Here is a 14,332-nt window from a genome sequence, read left to right as displayed (position 1 = left end):
ATGTGCCTGGGATTGTTGTTGGCTCTACTGGGAGAAGGGACAAGTAAGCTCTTATTGCTTGAAGAATGCATTGTGTGTGGGTGGGTGCGTGGGTGTGGGTGGAGAGTCCAAAATGGGAACCAAAAATGCCGTCCGCTGGGCCACCCTCACCAAGCCAGCTTCACCCTGTCAGTCAAATGAGGCTAAGGCACTACTGCATGGCGTAGTGGTTAGATCACGGGCCTGGGAATGAGAAAGTCATGGGTTCTAATCCTAGCCCTGCCGCTTGTCTGCTGTGTGACTTTGAGCAAGTCACTTCACTTCTCTGGGCCTCAGTTACCTCATCTGTACAATGGGGATTGACACTGTGAGCCCCATGTGGGGCAGTGTCCAACCCGATTTACTTACGTCCACCCCAGTGCTTAGTACAGTGCCTGGCACATACTAAGCACTTAATGAATACCATGATTCTTATTACTATTTTTACTGAGATTGCCATCTTTGAGAAGCGGCATGGCCTAGTGGGTAGAGCACGGGCCTGGGTTCTAATCCCGGCTCTGCCACTTGTTTCCTGTGTGACCTTGGGCAAGTCACTTCACCTCTTTGGGGCCTCAGTTTCCTCATCTGTCAAATGAGAATGAAGACCATGAGCCCCATATGGGACGTGGAGCGGGTCCAACCTGATTAGCTTGTATCTACCCCAGTGCTTAGGACAATGCCTGGCATATAGTAAGCACTTCACAAATACCATTGAAAAGAAAACAAATACTTAAAAAAAAAAAAACCCAAATTGGGGTCTTGTGTGGCCAAAGAACTGGCCACCATTACTGCTGGCTCTGTGTTGTGGGGCTGCCGTGGTGCACTGTTATTATTATTAATTATAGTTATTGAGCACTTAATGTGTGCAAAGCACTGCACTGAGCACTTGGGAGAGTACACTATCACATCAGACACATTCCCTGCCCACAACGAGCTCACAGTCTTCTCCCTCTCTAGACTGTGAGCTCGTTGTGGGCAGGGACTGTGTCTGTTATTGTTATATTGTACTCTCCCAAGTGTTTAGTACAGTGCTCGGGTCACAGTAAGTGCTCAGTAAATACCAGTGACTGACTGACTGATGGGTTCTGTTGCCTGATTCCCCCACGGAGTAAGAGGAAGAGCCTCGCGTGTGCTTCCCGGAATGAAAGCTAGGCAAAAATGAGATCCACACACACCCATCAGGCCTGGGGGGTGGATATGGAGACATGTCCAGGGCCCGGGAGAAGGGGCGAGCCCCATTTTACGGTTAGTAAACCAAAGACCAGGGAGGGTAAACCACTTGCCTGAGCTTATACAACAGGCCCATGGCAGAGCTGAGCTTAGAATCAATCAGTGGTGTTTATTCATTCATTCAATTGTATTTATTGAGCACTTACTGTGTGCAGAGCACTATACTAAGTGCTTAGGAAGTACAAGTTGGCAACATATAGAGACAGTCCCTACCCAACAACTGGCTCACAGTCTAGAAGGGGGAGAGAGATGACAAAACAAAGCATGTAGACAGGTGTCAAAATCGTCAGAACAAATAGAATTAAAGCTATATGTACATCATTAACAAAATAAATAATAAATATGTACAATTAAAACAAATAGAGTAATAAATCTGTATAAACATATATACAGGTGCTGAGGGGAGGGGAAGGAGGTAGGGTGGGGGGTGATGGTGAGGAGGAGAGGAAAAAGGGGGCTCAGTCAGGGAAGGCCTCCTGGAGGAGGTGAGTTCTCAGTAGGGCTTTGAAGGGAGGAAGAGAGCTAGCTTGGCGGCTATGTGGAGGGAGGGCATTCCAGGACAGGGGAAGGACGTGAGCTGGGGGTCAACGGCGGGACAGGTGAGAACTAGGCCCAGCGAGGAGGTTAGCAGCAGCAGAGAAGCAGAGGGTGCGGGCTGGGCATGGAGAAGGAGAGAAGGGAGGTGAGGTAGGAGAGAAGGGAGGTGAGGTGGGAGGGGGCGAGGTGATGGACAGCATTGAAGCTGAGAGTGAGGAGTTTTTGCTTGATTCATAGGTTGACAGGCAGCCACTGGAGATTTTTGAGGAGGGGAGTGACGTGTCCAGAGCGTTTCTGCACTAAGATAATCCGGGAACCAGAGTGAAGTATAGACTGAAGTGGGGAGAGGCAGGAGGATGGGAGATCAGGGAGGAGGCTGATGCAGTAATCCAGTCGGGATAGGATGAGAGATTGTTGAGTGCTTACTATATTCAGAGCACTGGACAAAGTGCTTGGGAGGATACAATACAACAGAATTAGTAGACACATTCCTTAACCATAACAAGTTTACAGTCTACAGAGGAAGTAACCCAAGTCTCCTGTTTCCCAGCACCAAGCTCCCCAGATGGAACTAACTCTGTCACGTGTTATATGCACAGATAAAGTCCCCAGTAACAGAGCTAGGGGAGAGGAAAGATTCTTCTCTTCATCAAACTGAAAGAAGTTAAGACACCAATCTGATCGTTGACTGGCTAATTGGAAATAGAGAAGCAGCGTGGCTTAGTGGAAAGAGCACAGGCTTGGGACTAAAAGGTCATGTGTTCTAATCCTATCTCCGCCATTTGTCAGCTCTGTGAGTTCGGGCAAGTCACTCCACTTCTTTGTGTCTGTCACCTCATCTGTAAAAGGGGGAATAAAACTGGGAGCTCCATGTGGGACAAACTGATTCCCTTGTTATCTCCCCAAGCACTTAGAACAGTGCTTGGCACATAGTAAAGCGCTTAACAAATACCATAATCATCAAATAAACACCCAGATTAGGACATGAATTTCTCAAATCAAGCAACAGAACCACTGGGTATGTTGTCCCTCTTGACCATGCTGCTGCTTCCTGTTTTCTGTCACCCCGCTGACCGGGAAGGGTGGGTGGGGGCTGTACTGTGCTGCATTACTATGCTGCATTGTACTTTCCAATTGCTTAGTACAGTGCTCTGCACACAGTAAGCGCTCAATAAATAAGGTTGAATGAATGAATGAATGAATGAGCTTGGGTCAGTGAGGAGCATCACTCCTGGTCGAGTGAACCAGTGAGACACTCGCTGGTCTCAGGTTCCAAGTTTGGCCTGGGCCTTCCCTGGAGGGTCAGCCTTTGTTTTGGGTTTTTTTTTTTAAATGGAATTTATTAAGTGCTTACTAGAGAATCAGAACCTCCTCAAGGTCGCATCTGGAGGATTTCCAGTACTCTACCGGTCTCAACTACAAGAGGGAGAGTCAAGCAGAGGCCTCCCCATTCCATTCGTAGCTTGGCCAGTGGCTAGCGAGTGGGAGGCCATCTGCTACAAGTCAAGATTCCCTGTGCTGGGCAGCAGCAGCCGGGGAGAGAGTCGAGGGTGGAGACTCAAGGTGACTGTACGGAAGGAGGCAATGGTAAATCACTTCCAGATTTTTACCAAGAAAACTCTATGGATCCGGCACCAGAATGATTGCAGATGGAAGTGGGCGTTCTAGGAGAGAAGTTTCCATGGTGTCACTGTGGGTCAGAGATGACTCGAAAACATAGGACAAGAGAATCAGCATGGTGTGGTGGATAGAGAATGAGCCTTGAACTCAAAACGTCATGAGTTCTACTCCCACAGCTGATACTTGTCTATTGCGTAACTTTGGGTGAGTCATTTCACTTCTCTGTGCCTCAGTTACCTCATCTGTAAAATGAGGATTGAGACTGTGACCCTCACATGGGACAGGGACTGTGCCCAACTCGATTTGCACCTCAGCACTTAGTACAGTGCCTGGCAATAGTAAGCACTTAACAAATACTATTATTATTATTATTATTATTATTATTATTATTATTATTATTATGTGCAGGGCACTGTACTGGGGTAGATACAAACTAATTAAATTTGAAACAGTCCATGTTGCACATCGGACTCATACTCTTAACCCCCATTTCACACTTGAGGTCACTGGGATGCAGAGAAGTGAAGTGTCCAAGGTCACACAGCAGACTAGTGGTGGAAGTCGGATTAGAACCCAGGTCCTCTGATTCCCAGGCTCGTGCTCTAACTACTAGGCAACCCTGCTTCTCAGGCCAGGCTGTTCTGGGGTGGGACCCCAGAGACTCAGTCCCGAGCTGCCAGGGAGCTGCGGGAAGATCTGTTTGCTGGTGGAACTTCCTTTCCTCAGGGATGTCTCAGCAGGCAGTTTGTGTAAGACTAAGGGATGAGGCCTCGAAGCCCCAGGCCTGGACCACAGTCCGACCCCAATGATGGGATCTTTTCTCTTCTCTTCAGTGGCAGGCAAGATAACCTTTCTTCACCAGGAAGGAGACATGATGCTCACCTGTCCTCAGTCTCCTGATGAGCAGCCCACCGATTGGTTCACCATCGAATCCAACAAGGTCGCTTCTCTCAATTGCAGCACCAGAGTGAGCGACCCACAGCGCCCAGTCCCCGACAACAGTCGGTGCATGACCACTACCCGCCTTCCAGTGCCTTCTCAGAGCGGAGGGTTCTTTGCTTGCAAACGGATTAATTCCACCTCCCCGGTGCAAATGCCGTTTTTCTCCCATCTGTCCACGTGCAACGCGTTTGATTTCTTCCTGGTGGTGATACGCGACAGAAGTGCAGGTGGGTCCCCCGGGATCAGTGGGCGGAGGAGAGGTCCGAGAACAAACCCCGTCAGTTCGGGATCACCAGTCAGTTTGGCTTTCTGGGTGCAAGGGTCATTAAACCTAGACCCTTGTTTGTACGTATTTATTACTCTATTTATTTTACTTGTACGTATCTATTCTATTTATTTTATTTTGTTAGTATGTTTGGTTTTGTTCTCTGTCTCCCCCTTTCAGACTGTGAGCCCACTGTTGGGTAGGGACTGTCTCTATATGTTGCCAACTTGTACTTCCCAAGTGCTTAGTACAGTGAGCACTCAATAAATACGATTGATGATGATGATAGAGAAGCAGCACGGCGTAATGGATAGAGCCCGGGGCTGAAAGTCAGAAGGTCATGGGTTCTAATCCTGCCTCGCCACTTGTCTGCTGTGTGGCCTTGGACAAGTCACTTAATTTCTCTGTAGCCCATTTATCTCATCTGTGAAACGGAGACTGAGAGTGTGAGCCCCACATGTGTCCAACCCGATTTGCTTGTATCCACCCTAGTGTTTAGTATAGTGCCTGGCAAATAGTAAGCACTTAACAAATACCATAGTTATTATTATTACTTTGAAGTAGGAGAGTATAAGAGAGAACAGAGATACACTCAGGACTGGCAACTTCCTCCTGGACCTTTCAATCAATCAATCAATCAATCATATTTATTGAGCGCTTACTGTGTGCAGAGCACTGTACTAAGCACTTGGGAAGTACAAGTTGGCAACATATAGAGACGGTCCCTACCCAACAGTGGGCTCACAGTCTAGAAGGGGGAGACAGAGAACAAAACAAAACATATTAACAAAATAAAATAAATGGAATAGATATGTACATGTAAAATAAATAAATAAATAGAGTAATAAATACATACAAACATATATACATATATACAGGTATATATACACAGACAAATAAACACACATACACACACATACATGCACACAAAACCTCTCCCCCACAACACACACACACAGACACAACCCCCCCATCCCCAGCCATCTTCTCCCCCGAGTCCAGGCCTTACTGGGAGAAAGTGGGGGAAGGAGAGAGGGAGCAGTGGTCTTCCCTCCAGGACCCCCTCACACTCCACAACTGATTTAGGGGACCTGGGCAGCCTGAGCTAGGCGGGAACTACACGGCAGTGGCAATAAAGAGCTAAGCACTTAGTACAGTGCTCTGAATGTCATAAGTGCTCAATAAGTATTATTAATTGGATGATTGACTGATCGCAGAGACGAGGGCCTGGAGGATGAAATGAGGGTTGTTGTTTTTTTGAAAGCCCCAGACATACAGAATAAGTCCAGAGTCTCAGGGCACTGAGCCGGCCCCAGTCCCAGAAAGGAGAATACTAATAATACTAACAATAATAATAATAATGATATTTGTTAAGCCCTTGATATGTGCCAAGCACTGGGGAAAGCAGCAGGGCCTAGTGGAAAAAGCACAGGCCTAGGAGTCAGAAGGATATGGGTTCTAATCCCATATCTGCCACTTGTCTGCTGTGTGATCTTAGGCAAGTCACTTCACTTCTTTGTGCCTCAGTTACCTTATCTGTAAAAGGGAGATTGAGACTGTGAGCCCCATGTGGAGCAGGGACTGTGTCTAATCCATTGCTTATAGCCACCCCATCGCTTAGTACAGTGCCTGGCACATAGTAAGTGCTTAACAAATACCACATTTATTATTATTATTATCCAGTCCATAGCACAGTGCCTAGCACACAGTAAGCTCTTAAGTGCCATTAAAAAAAAGATTCTGTTGAGTGATTTGACTCTCCCCTCAGTCTGATTCTCCTCCAGCCCCCTCCAACTTTCTTTACAACTGGGCCCATGTGTCAGCGTTTATATTCAAGCTGGCCGACACGGAGGAAAATCGTTTCCGAGAGCTATATTTTTGGGCCACATTCAGCTAGTCCCAACTCATGTTCCATTTTGACTTCCAGAGGCCAAGATCTTCAAGAACCAGGTGCCCCAATCAGAGCCAATCTCAGTTAAAGAAGATAGCACCGTGTCCCTCTGGTGTGAATTTGAAATGATCATCCCAGACAAGATCCCTTTTGTCATTTACTGGGTAAAAGATTCACCGCCCAGCACGTGTCTGAATTATTTAGCCATGGATCAGTACGTTTTTGATTTCAACCAGCACTGCTGCTTTGGAGAGGAGACAAAAAGCAGATTCAAATACAGGAACATCTCAAGTCCAGAAGACCGTGCTCAGAAACACTGCCTCATCCTCGCTAATGTCACTGCCTCTGACAGTGGGTTGTACGTGTGTGTTGTTAGCATCTTGTACTCGGGTAAAGTTGTCTGGAAAGTGGCTGGCAACACAACGCTGATGGTGACTAGAGACTTGGAGAGCCAAGACACTGAGACAGGTAGGCTTCCCTTCCCACGTGGGGCTACCGGACAGCTAGTTCATCAAGTTCCATTCATTCAGCGGTATTTAGTGAACGCCTACTGCTTGGCATGTAATAAATGCTTAACAAATGCCATTAAAAAAACAACAGCAGTTCATTTATTCAATCGTATTTATTGAGCGCTTGCTGTGTGCAGAGCACTGTACTAAGCACTTGGGAAGTACAAGTTGGCAACATATAGAGGCAGTCCCTACCCACAGTCTAGAAGGGGGAACAACACGAGAACTGTTCTCTCTTATGCTCTCCTACTTCGAAGTAATAATAATAATTGTGGTATTTGTTATGTGCTTACTGTGTGCCAGGCACTATACTAAACACAAGGGTGAATACAACATGAGAACAACAGTTCTAGGAATAAGGGAATTGAGTGAGAGTGTAGGTGGCTCTGCACAAGCCATTACCATTTCAACAAAGACTAATCAAGGAATAGGCTTCTGTTAGTAGATAGCTTTCTCTCTTATCCAGCTCTAACCATAAGTCTTGTGCGTAGCTTAGTGGAAAGAGCACGGGCTTTGGAGTTGGGGGTCGTGGGTTCAAATCCCACTCCGCCAATTGTCGGCTGTGTGACTTTGGGCAAGTCACTTAACTTCTCTGTGCCTCCGTTCACTCATCTGTAATGGGAATTAAGACTGTGAGCCCCCCATGGGACAACCTGATTGCCTTGTAACCTCCCCAGCGCTTAGAACAGTGCATTGCACATAGTAAGTGCTTAATAAATGCCATCATTATTATTATTATTATTCTCTGGGCCTCAGTGGACTCATCTGCAAAATGGGGATGAAGACTGTGAGCCCCATGTGGGAACATGGCTTGTGTCCAATCTGATTAGCTTATATCCACCCCAGAGATTAGTACAGTGCCCGGCACATACAAGAAGCAGTGTGGTCTAGTGGATAGACCATAGGCCTGAGAGTCAGAAGGACTTGGGTTCTAATACTGGCTCTGCCATTTGTCTGCTGTCTGACTTTGGACATGTCACTTCACTTCTGTGGGACTCAGTTGCCTCGGCTGTAATATGGGGATTAAGACTGGGCCCCACATGGGACATGGACTGTGTCTTTCCTGATTAGTTTGTATCTACCCCAGCGCTTAGTACAGTGCTTGGCATGTAGTAAGCTCTTAAATAGAGAAGCAGCGTGGTTCTGTGGAGACAGCATGGGCTTGGGAGTCAGAGGTCATGGGTTCTAATTCTGGCTCCACCACTTAGCTGTGTGACTTTGGACAAGTCACTTCACTTCTCTGAGCCTCAGTTTCCTCATCTGTAAAATGGGGATGAAAACTGTGTGCCCCCCGTGGGACAAGCAGATCACCTTGTAACCTCCCCAGCGCTTAGAACAGTGCTTTGCACATAGGAAGCGCTTAATAAATGCCATTATTATTATTATTATTATTAACATAGTAAGCCCTTAACAAGTACCGTAAAAGAGTGCCGGCTCAGGGGGTTTGGCGACCCTCCTGGAGGGTGAACCTGCCAGGGGAGGCTGGGACCTGCCAGGAGCTTGCACGTCGAGTTCAGCTGTTCCAAGAGGAAAGGGAGACATCTCCCCCCGGCATCCCGCACTCCCATGACCGATGGTTTTCCCTTTTCCTCTCAGGCTTCCATATGTGGTGGGTGGTTCCAGTTGCCATGGCCGGCACAGCGGGGATCCTGGCCATGATAGGACTGGTCTGGCACTTGCGGGCAAAAGGCCGCAAGCTCGAAGGTAAGCCGCCACAGAGACCGGCTCGGGCCCGAGACGGACGTATCTAGAATGATTCAAATACTGACCGTAGGCTTGGTCTCTTGCAGAAACGCCGTCCACCCCGCAGCCAAGGTACGGAGTTCGGGAAATCATTTTCTTGTTTCCCGCTGGCCCCCCGTGCCAACCTCTAACCTGGCTTCCTCTGTCTCGTTTTAGGGGTGTCTCCGACACTGCCTCGGTGGAGGAGAGTAAGTATCCTCATTGTCCCCATCAGTGGTATTTATTGAGCGCTTACTGTGTGCAGAGCACTGTATTAAGCGCTTGGGAGAGTAGACCGCTTTGGGCCTGAGGAGATGGGCGTTAGGCAAATTGTGTGCATGGGGACCCACTCCCCACAACAGGAAAACCTTTTCTTGGGGTTTTCTGCCAACTCTATGCTAGTATTCTTCCCCAAGCGCTTAGTACAGTGCTCTGCACATAGTAAGCGCTCAATAAATACGATTGATTGACTGGGGGCTCTGGCCAAGGGTGGGAACCAGAACTGGCATTGGAGTCAGTCAATCAGTCAATCGTATGTATTGATCACTTACTGAGTGCAGAGCACTGGACTAAGCACTTGGGAGAGTATGTTGCAACAATATAACAGACACATTCCTTGCCCACAACGAGCTTGCAGTCTAGAGCGCTAAGCTGTCCTTCAGGGACTGGTCAATCAGTCGATCGATGGTATTTATTAAGCACTTACTATGTGCAAGGCACTGTACTAAGCGCTTGGGGAAGAATACTAGCATAGAGTTGGCAGACACAATCCCTGTTCACAAGGAGGCAGAAGGGGTCAGAAGGACCTGAGTTCTAATCCCAGCTCTGCCACTTGTCTGCATTGTGAACTTGGGCAAGTCACTTCACTTCTTTGGGCTTCATTTCCCTAATCTGCACAATGGGGACTCAATACGGGTTCATTCATTCATTCATTAAATCGTATTTATTGAGCGCTTACTGTGTGCAGAGCACTGTACTAAGCACTTGGGAAGTACAAGTCGACAACATATAGAGACGGTCCCTATCCAATAATGGGCTCACAGTCTAGAAGTGTTCTCCCTCCTACTTGGACTGTGAGCTCCATGTGAGACCTGATTAGCTAGTATCTACCCCAGTGTTTACTACAGTGCTTGACACATAATAAGCTCTTAACAAATAACACAATTATTATTATTATTATTATTAGTGCAGTGATGAAGGCTAAAGGACATGGTGCTCACTTTGGTGAAATCTGAAGGATTATCCTTTTTTGTTTTTTTAAGGGTATTTAAATGCTCACTATGTGCCGGGCACTGTACTAAGCACTGGGGTAGATACAAACTAATCAGTTTGGGCACAGTCCCTGTCCCACATGGGGCTCACAATCCTCATCCCCATTTTACAGATGAAGTGACCGAGGCCCAGAGAAGTTTAAAGATGTTCCCAAGGTCGTATAACAGCCAAGTGGCAGAGCCAGGATTAGAATCCAGATCCTTCTGGACTCTCAGGTCTGGGCTCTACCCACTAATGATAATAATAACAATAATGGTATTTGTTAAGCTCTTCCTCTGTGCCAGGCACTGTACTAAGCGCTGGGGTAGATACAAGCAAATTGGATTGGACAGAGTCCCTGGTCCCACGTGGGGCTCACAGTCTCAATCCCCATTTTGCAGATGAGGTAAATGAGGCCCAGAGAAGTGAAGTGACTTGCCCAAGGTCACCCAGCAGACAAGTGGCAGTGCTGGGATTAGAACCCGTGACCTTCTGACTCCCAAACTGGTGCTCTATCCACTACACCGCTAGAGAAGCAGCGTGGCTTGGTGGAAAGAGCACGGACTTTGGAGTCAGAGGTCATGGGTTCGAATTCCAACTCCGCCACATGTCTGCTGTGTGAACTTGGGCAAGTCACTTCACTTCTCTGAGCCTCAGTTACCTTATCTGTAAAATAGGGATTAAGACTGTGAGCCCCAGGTGGGACAACCTGATCACCTTGTATCCCCCCCAGTGCTTAGAACAGTGCTCTGCACATAGTAAGTGCTTAACAAATGCCATCATTATTATTATTATTACGCCATGCTCCTCCTCTCCTTCTCCTTCCTTCACTAGGCCGTGTTGCTTCCCTTTCTCTGCATTGAATCAATGTTCATGCTAGAAAAATGCCAGAAAACAGTATTGCATTCATTCATTCATTCAATCGTATTTATTGAGCGCTTACTGCATCCAGAGCACTGTACTAAGCGCTTGGGAAGTACAGGTTGGCAACATATAGAGACAGTCCCTACCCAAAAGTGGGCTCACAGTCTAGAAGGGGGAGACAGACAACAAAACAAAACATATTACCAAAATAAAATAAATAGAATAACTATGTACAAATAAAATAAATAAATAGAGTAATAAATCCGTACAAACATATATATATATATATACAGGTGGTGTGGGGAGGGGAAGGAGGTAAGGCGGGGGGATGGGAAGGGGGAGGAGGGGGAGAGGAAGGAGGGGGCTCAGTCTGGGAAGGCCTCCTGGAGGAGGTGAGCTCTCAGTAGGGCTTTGAAGGGAGAAAGAGAGCGAGCTTGGCGGATGTGCAGAGGGAGGGCATTCCAGGCCAGGGGGATGACGTGGGCTGGGGGTCAACGGTGGGACAGGCGAGAACAAGGCACGGTGAGGAGATTAGCAGCAGAGGAGCGGAGGGTGCGGGCTGGGCTGTAGAAGGACAGAAGGGAGGTGAGGTAGGAGGGGGCGAGGTGATGGACAGCCTTGAAGCCCAGGGTGAGGAGTTTTTGCCTGATGCATAGGTTGCACTCATTAGAGTGCATTAGAGTGCATTAGACTGATTGCACTCATTAGAATCCATTGTCACTTCCACTGTGGGCTCTGGCTCCAAACGTGTTAACCGTCCCACTCTCTGGCCTCATGTCCCTCCCTCCTTGCCCACACTGGCACCTGTAAGTTGTCACTCTCGGGGCCATGGTACGTGTTTCAGCATCCTTGCTGAGGTGGGGACTGTATCAGCAATGATTCTCCTCCGCTTCAAAACCTTATTTCAGGCACATCTCCTCCAAGAGTTCTTCCCTGACTAAGCCCCACTTTTCCTCATCTCCCATTCCCTTCTGTGTCACCCTGACTTGCTCCCTTTAATAATGATGGCATTTATTAAGCGCTTGCTATGCGCAAAGCACTGTTCTAAGTGCTGGGGGATACAAGGTGATCAGGTTGTCCCACGTGGGGCTCACAGGCTTCATCCCCATTTTACAGATGAAGTCACTGAGGCCTAGAGAAGTGAAGTGACTTGCTCAAGGTCACACAGCTGACAAGAGGTGGTTCTGGGATTCGAACCCATGACCTCTGACTCCCAAGCCCAGGCTCTTTCCACTGAGCCACACTGGTTCTCTAATAATGATTGCATTTATTAAGTGCTTACTGTGTGCAAAGCACAGTTCTAGGCACTGAGGTGGTTACAAAGTGATCAGGTTGTCCCACGGGAGCCTCCCAGTCTTCATCCCCATTTTACAGATGAGGGAACTGAGGCCCAGAAAAGTGAAGTGACTTGCCCAAAGTCACACAGCTGGCAATTGGCTGAGCTGGAATTTGAACCTCTTTGCTCTTCCCCCACCAGCCCCACAGCATTTTTGTATATATCTGTCATTTTAGCAATTTGTGTTAATATCTGTCTCCCTCCCTCTAAACTGTGAGCTCGTTATGGGCAGGGAATGTCACTGTTTATTGTTGTATTGTACTTTCCCAAGCGCTTAGTACAATGCTCTGTAAACAGTAAGCACTCGATAAATACTATTGAATTCATTCATTCATTCATTCAATCGTATTTATTGAGTGCTTACTGTCTGCAGGGCACTGTACTAAGCGCTTGGAAAGTACAATTCGGCAACATATAGAGACAGTCCCTACCCAACGATGGGCTCACAGTCTAGACATCCTTTGGGTAACTGCCACAGACATCTCTCTCTCCTGGAACATTCAAAGGAACCTCACTTATTTAATTGCAAAGAGGACCGCCCACCAATTCTTCCCTTTCTCACCTGCTGCTTCTGAAAAGGGGGACTGAAAGTTAGCACCTTTGTGAGAGACCATCTTTCAAGGTCATTCTGACCTCATTTCAAGAATGTATGTATTTATTCTGTGTTTACTGTGCACAGACCACTGTACTAAGTGCTTTGGAGAGTACGATAGAACAAGAAACAGACACATTCCCTGTCCAAAACGAGGTTCCAGTCTAGAGGAGGAGGCAGACATTAATCTAAATGTCCTCTCTTCCAGTCACACCATATGCGGTCAGGTACAGGCCTTCCCTGACACCCAAGGATGAACCTGTGTATTCGTACGTGGCCAGACCAAAGGACAGAACACCTGCAGTTTATTCCTTCATCAGCGCCAGCCAATACATGGCCACGAAGCAGGAAGGAGATTGGACCCAGACAGGCAACTGAACCATCAGCAGGTTGGAGGCAGAGACGCGTTACCACTAACCAGATTCTGCCCGGGGTGCCAGAGCGATGGAGAAAGACCAATGGGACTGACAGTGGATTGACAGTGGAATTGGAAATTGGATTGACAATGGATTGACAGTGAGAATGACCTTGGATTGACAATGGGATTGACACTGGGTTGACAATGGATTGACAGTGAGCGTGACCTTGGATTGACAGCAGATTGACACAAGATCTCACAAATCCAATCAATCCTCTTCCCCCTTGATCATCATCATCAATCGTATTTATTGAGCGCTTACTGTGTGCAGAGCACCGTACTAAGCGCTTGGGAAGTACAAGTTGGCAACACATAGAGACAGTCCCTACCCAACTGGGGCTCACAGTTTAAAAGAACTTGAATCCTTGATGTGGATTGCAGTTACTATTTGCGTGATGGTGTGTTTTTGCCCCCTCTAAACTGTGAGCTCACTGTGGGCAGGAAACATATCTACCATATGGAGAAGCAGCGTGGCTCAGTGAAAAGAGACCGGGCTTTGGAGTCAGAGGTCATGGGTTCAAATCCTGGCTCCGCCAACGTGACTTTGGGCAAGTCACTAAACTTCTCTGTGCCTCAGTTACCTCATCTGTAAAATGGGGATTAAAACTGTGAGCCCCCCTGTGGGACAACCTGATCACCTTGTAACCTCCCCAATGCTTAGAACAGTGCTTTGCACATAGTAAGTGCTTAACAAATACCATCATTATTGTTATTATTACCAACTCTGTTATAGCATATTTTCCCAAGCGCTTAGTACAGTGCTCTGCACACAGTAAGTGCCCAATAAATACAACTGATCGATTGATCGATTGCCTTCACCAGAAGAGAGCAGCCCCTGTCCAAACTGTTGCTCTGTAGGCTGGCCCATCTGCTGTTGCTGTTTCCTCCCAGCAACCCACACACCCTCCCTGTTCATTCATTTCATTGTCGTATTTATTGAGTGCTCACTGTGTGCAGAGCACCGTACTAAGTGCTTGATCTTAGTAAATTGAGCTTAGTAAGCTAGTAACTAAGTAAATTACTAAGTAAGTTGGTAAGTAAATTGAGCCGCAGGTTTGTAAAGCCTGTTCCGCTTCCCTTCCTGTTTCCAGCCCTTCTCTGTTCACCATTTGGTTGGGCATTGAGGTTCCTTGCTGG

General features: G+C 47.4%; 1 protein-coding gene across 1 annotated transcript; it reads left to right on the top strand.

Moving 5' to 3' along the window:
* Positions 1–13,287, top strand: LOC119931841. Its single transcript, XM_038750753.1, has 7 exons — positions 1–43; positions 4,239–4,574; positions 6,540–6,971; positions 8,609–8,716; positions 8,803–8,827; positions 8,912–8,943; positions 12,986–13,287. Exons 1-7 carry the CDS (start codon positions 1–3, stop codon positions 13,153–13,155), a joined length of 1,146 nt encoding a protein of 381 aa, XP_038606681.1. The 3' UTR covers positions 13,156–13,287.
* Positions 13,288–14,332: the final 1,045 nt, after the last annotated feature.

This window comes from Tachyglossus aculeatus, chromosome 8 (assembly GCF_015852505.1).
Source record: "Tachyglossus aculeatus isolate mTacAcu1 chromosome 8, mTacAcu1.pri, whole genome shotgun sequence".
NCBI lineage: Eukaryota > Metazoa > Chordata > Mammalia > Monotremata > Tachyglossidae > Tachyglossus > Tachyglossus aculeatus.
Note: the sequence above shows the minus strand (reverse complement) of the source record. Positions and strands in the feature narration are given on the sequence as shown.

Bases quoted from the DNA above. Each gene is read 5' to 3' on its own strand.
- LOC119931841 (XM_038750753.1), top strand. From the start codon at position 1: ATGTGCCTGGGATTGTTGTTGGCTCTACTGGGAGAAGGGACAA. The intron at 44-4,238 runs GTAAGCTCTTAT...TCTTCTCTTCAG, and splicing joins TCTACTGGGAGAAGGGACAA to TGGCAGGCAAGATAACCTTT. The intron at 6,972-8,608 runs GTAGGCTTCCCT...TTTTCCTCTCAG, and splicing joins GAGCCAAGACACTGAGACAG to GCTTCCATATGTGGTGGGTG.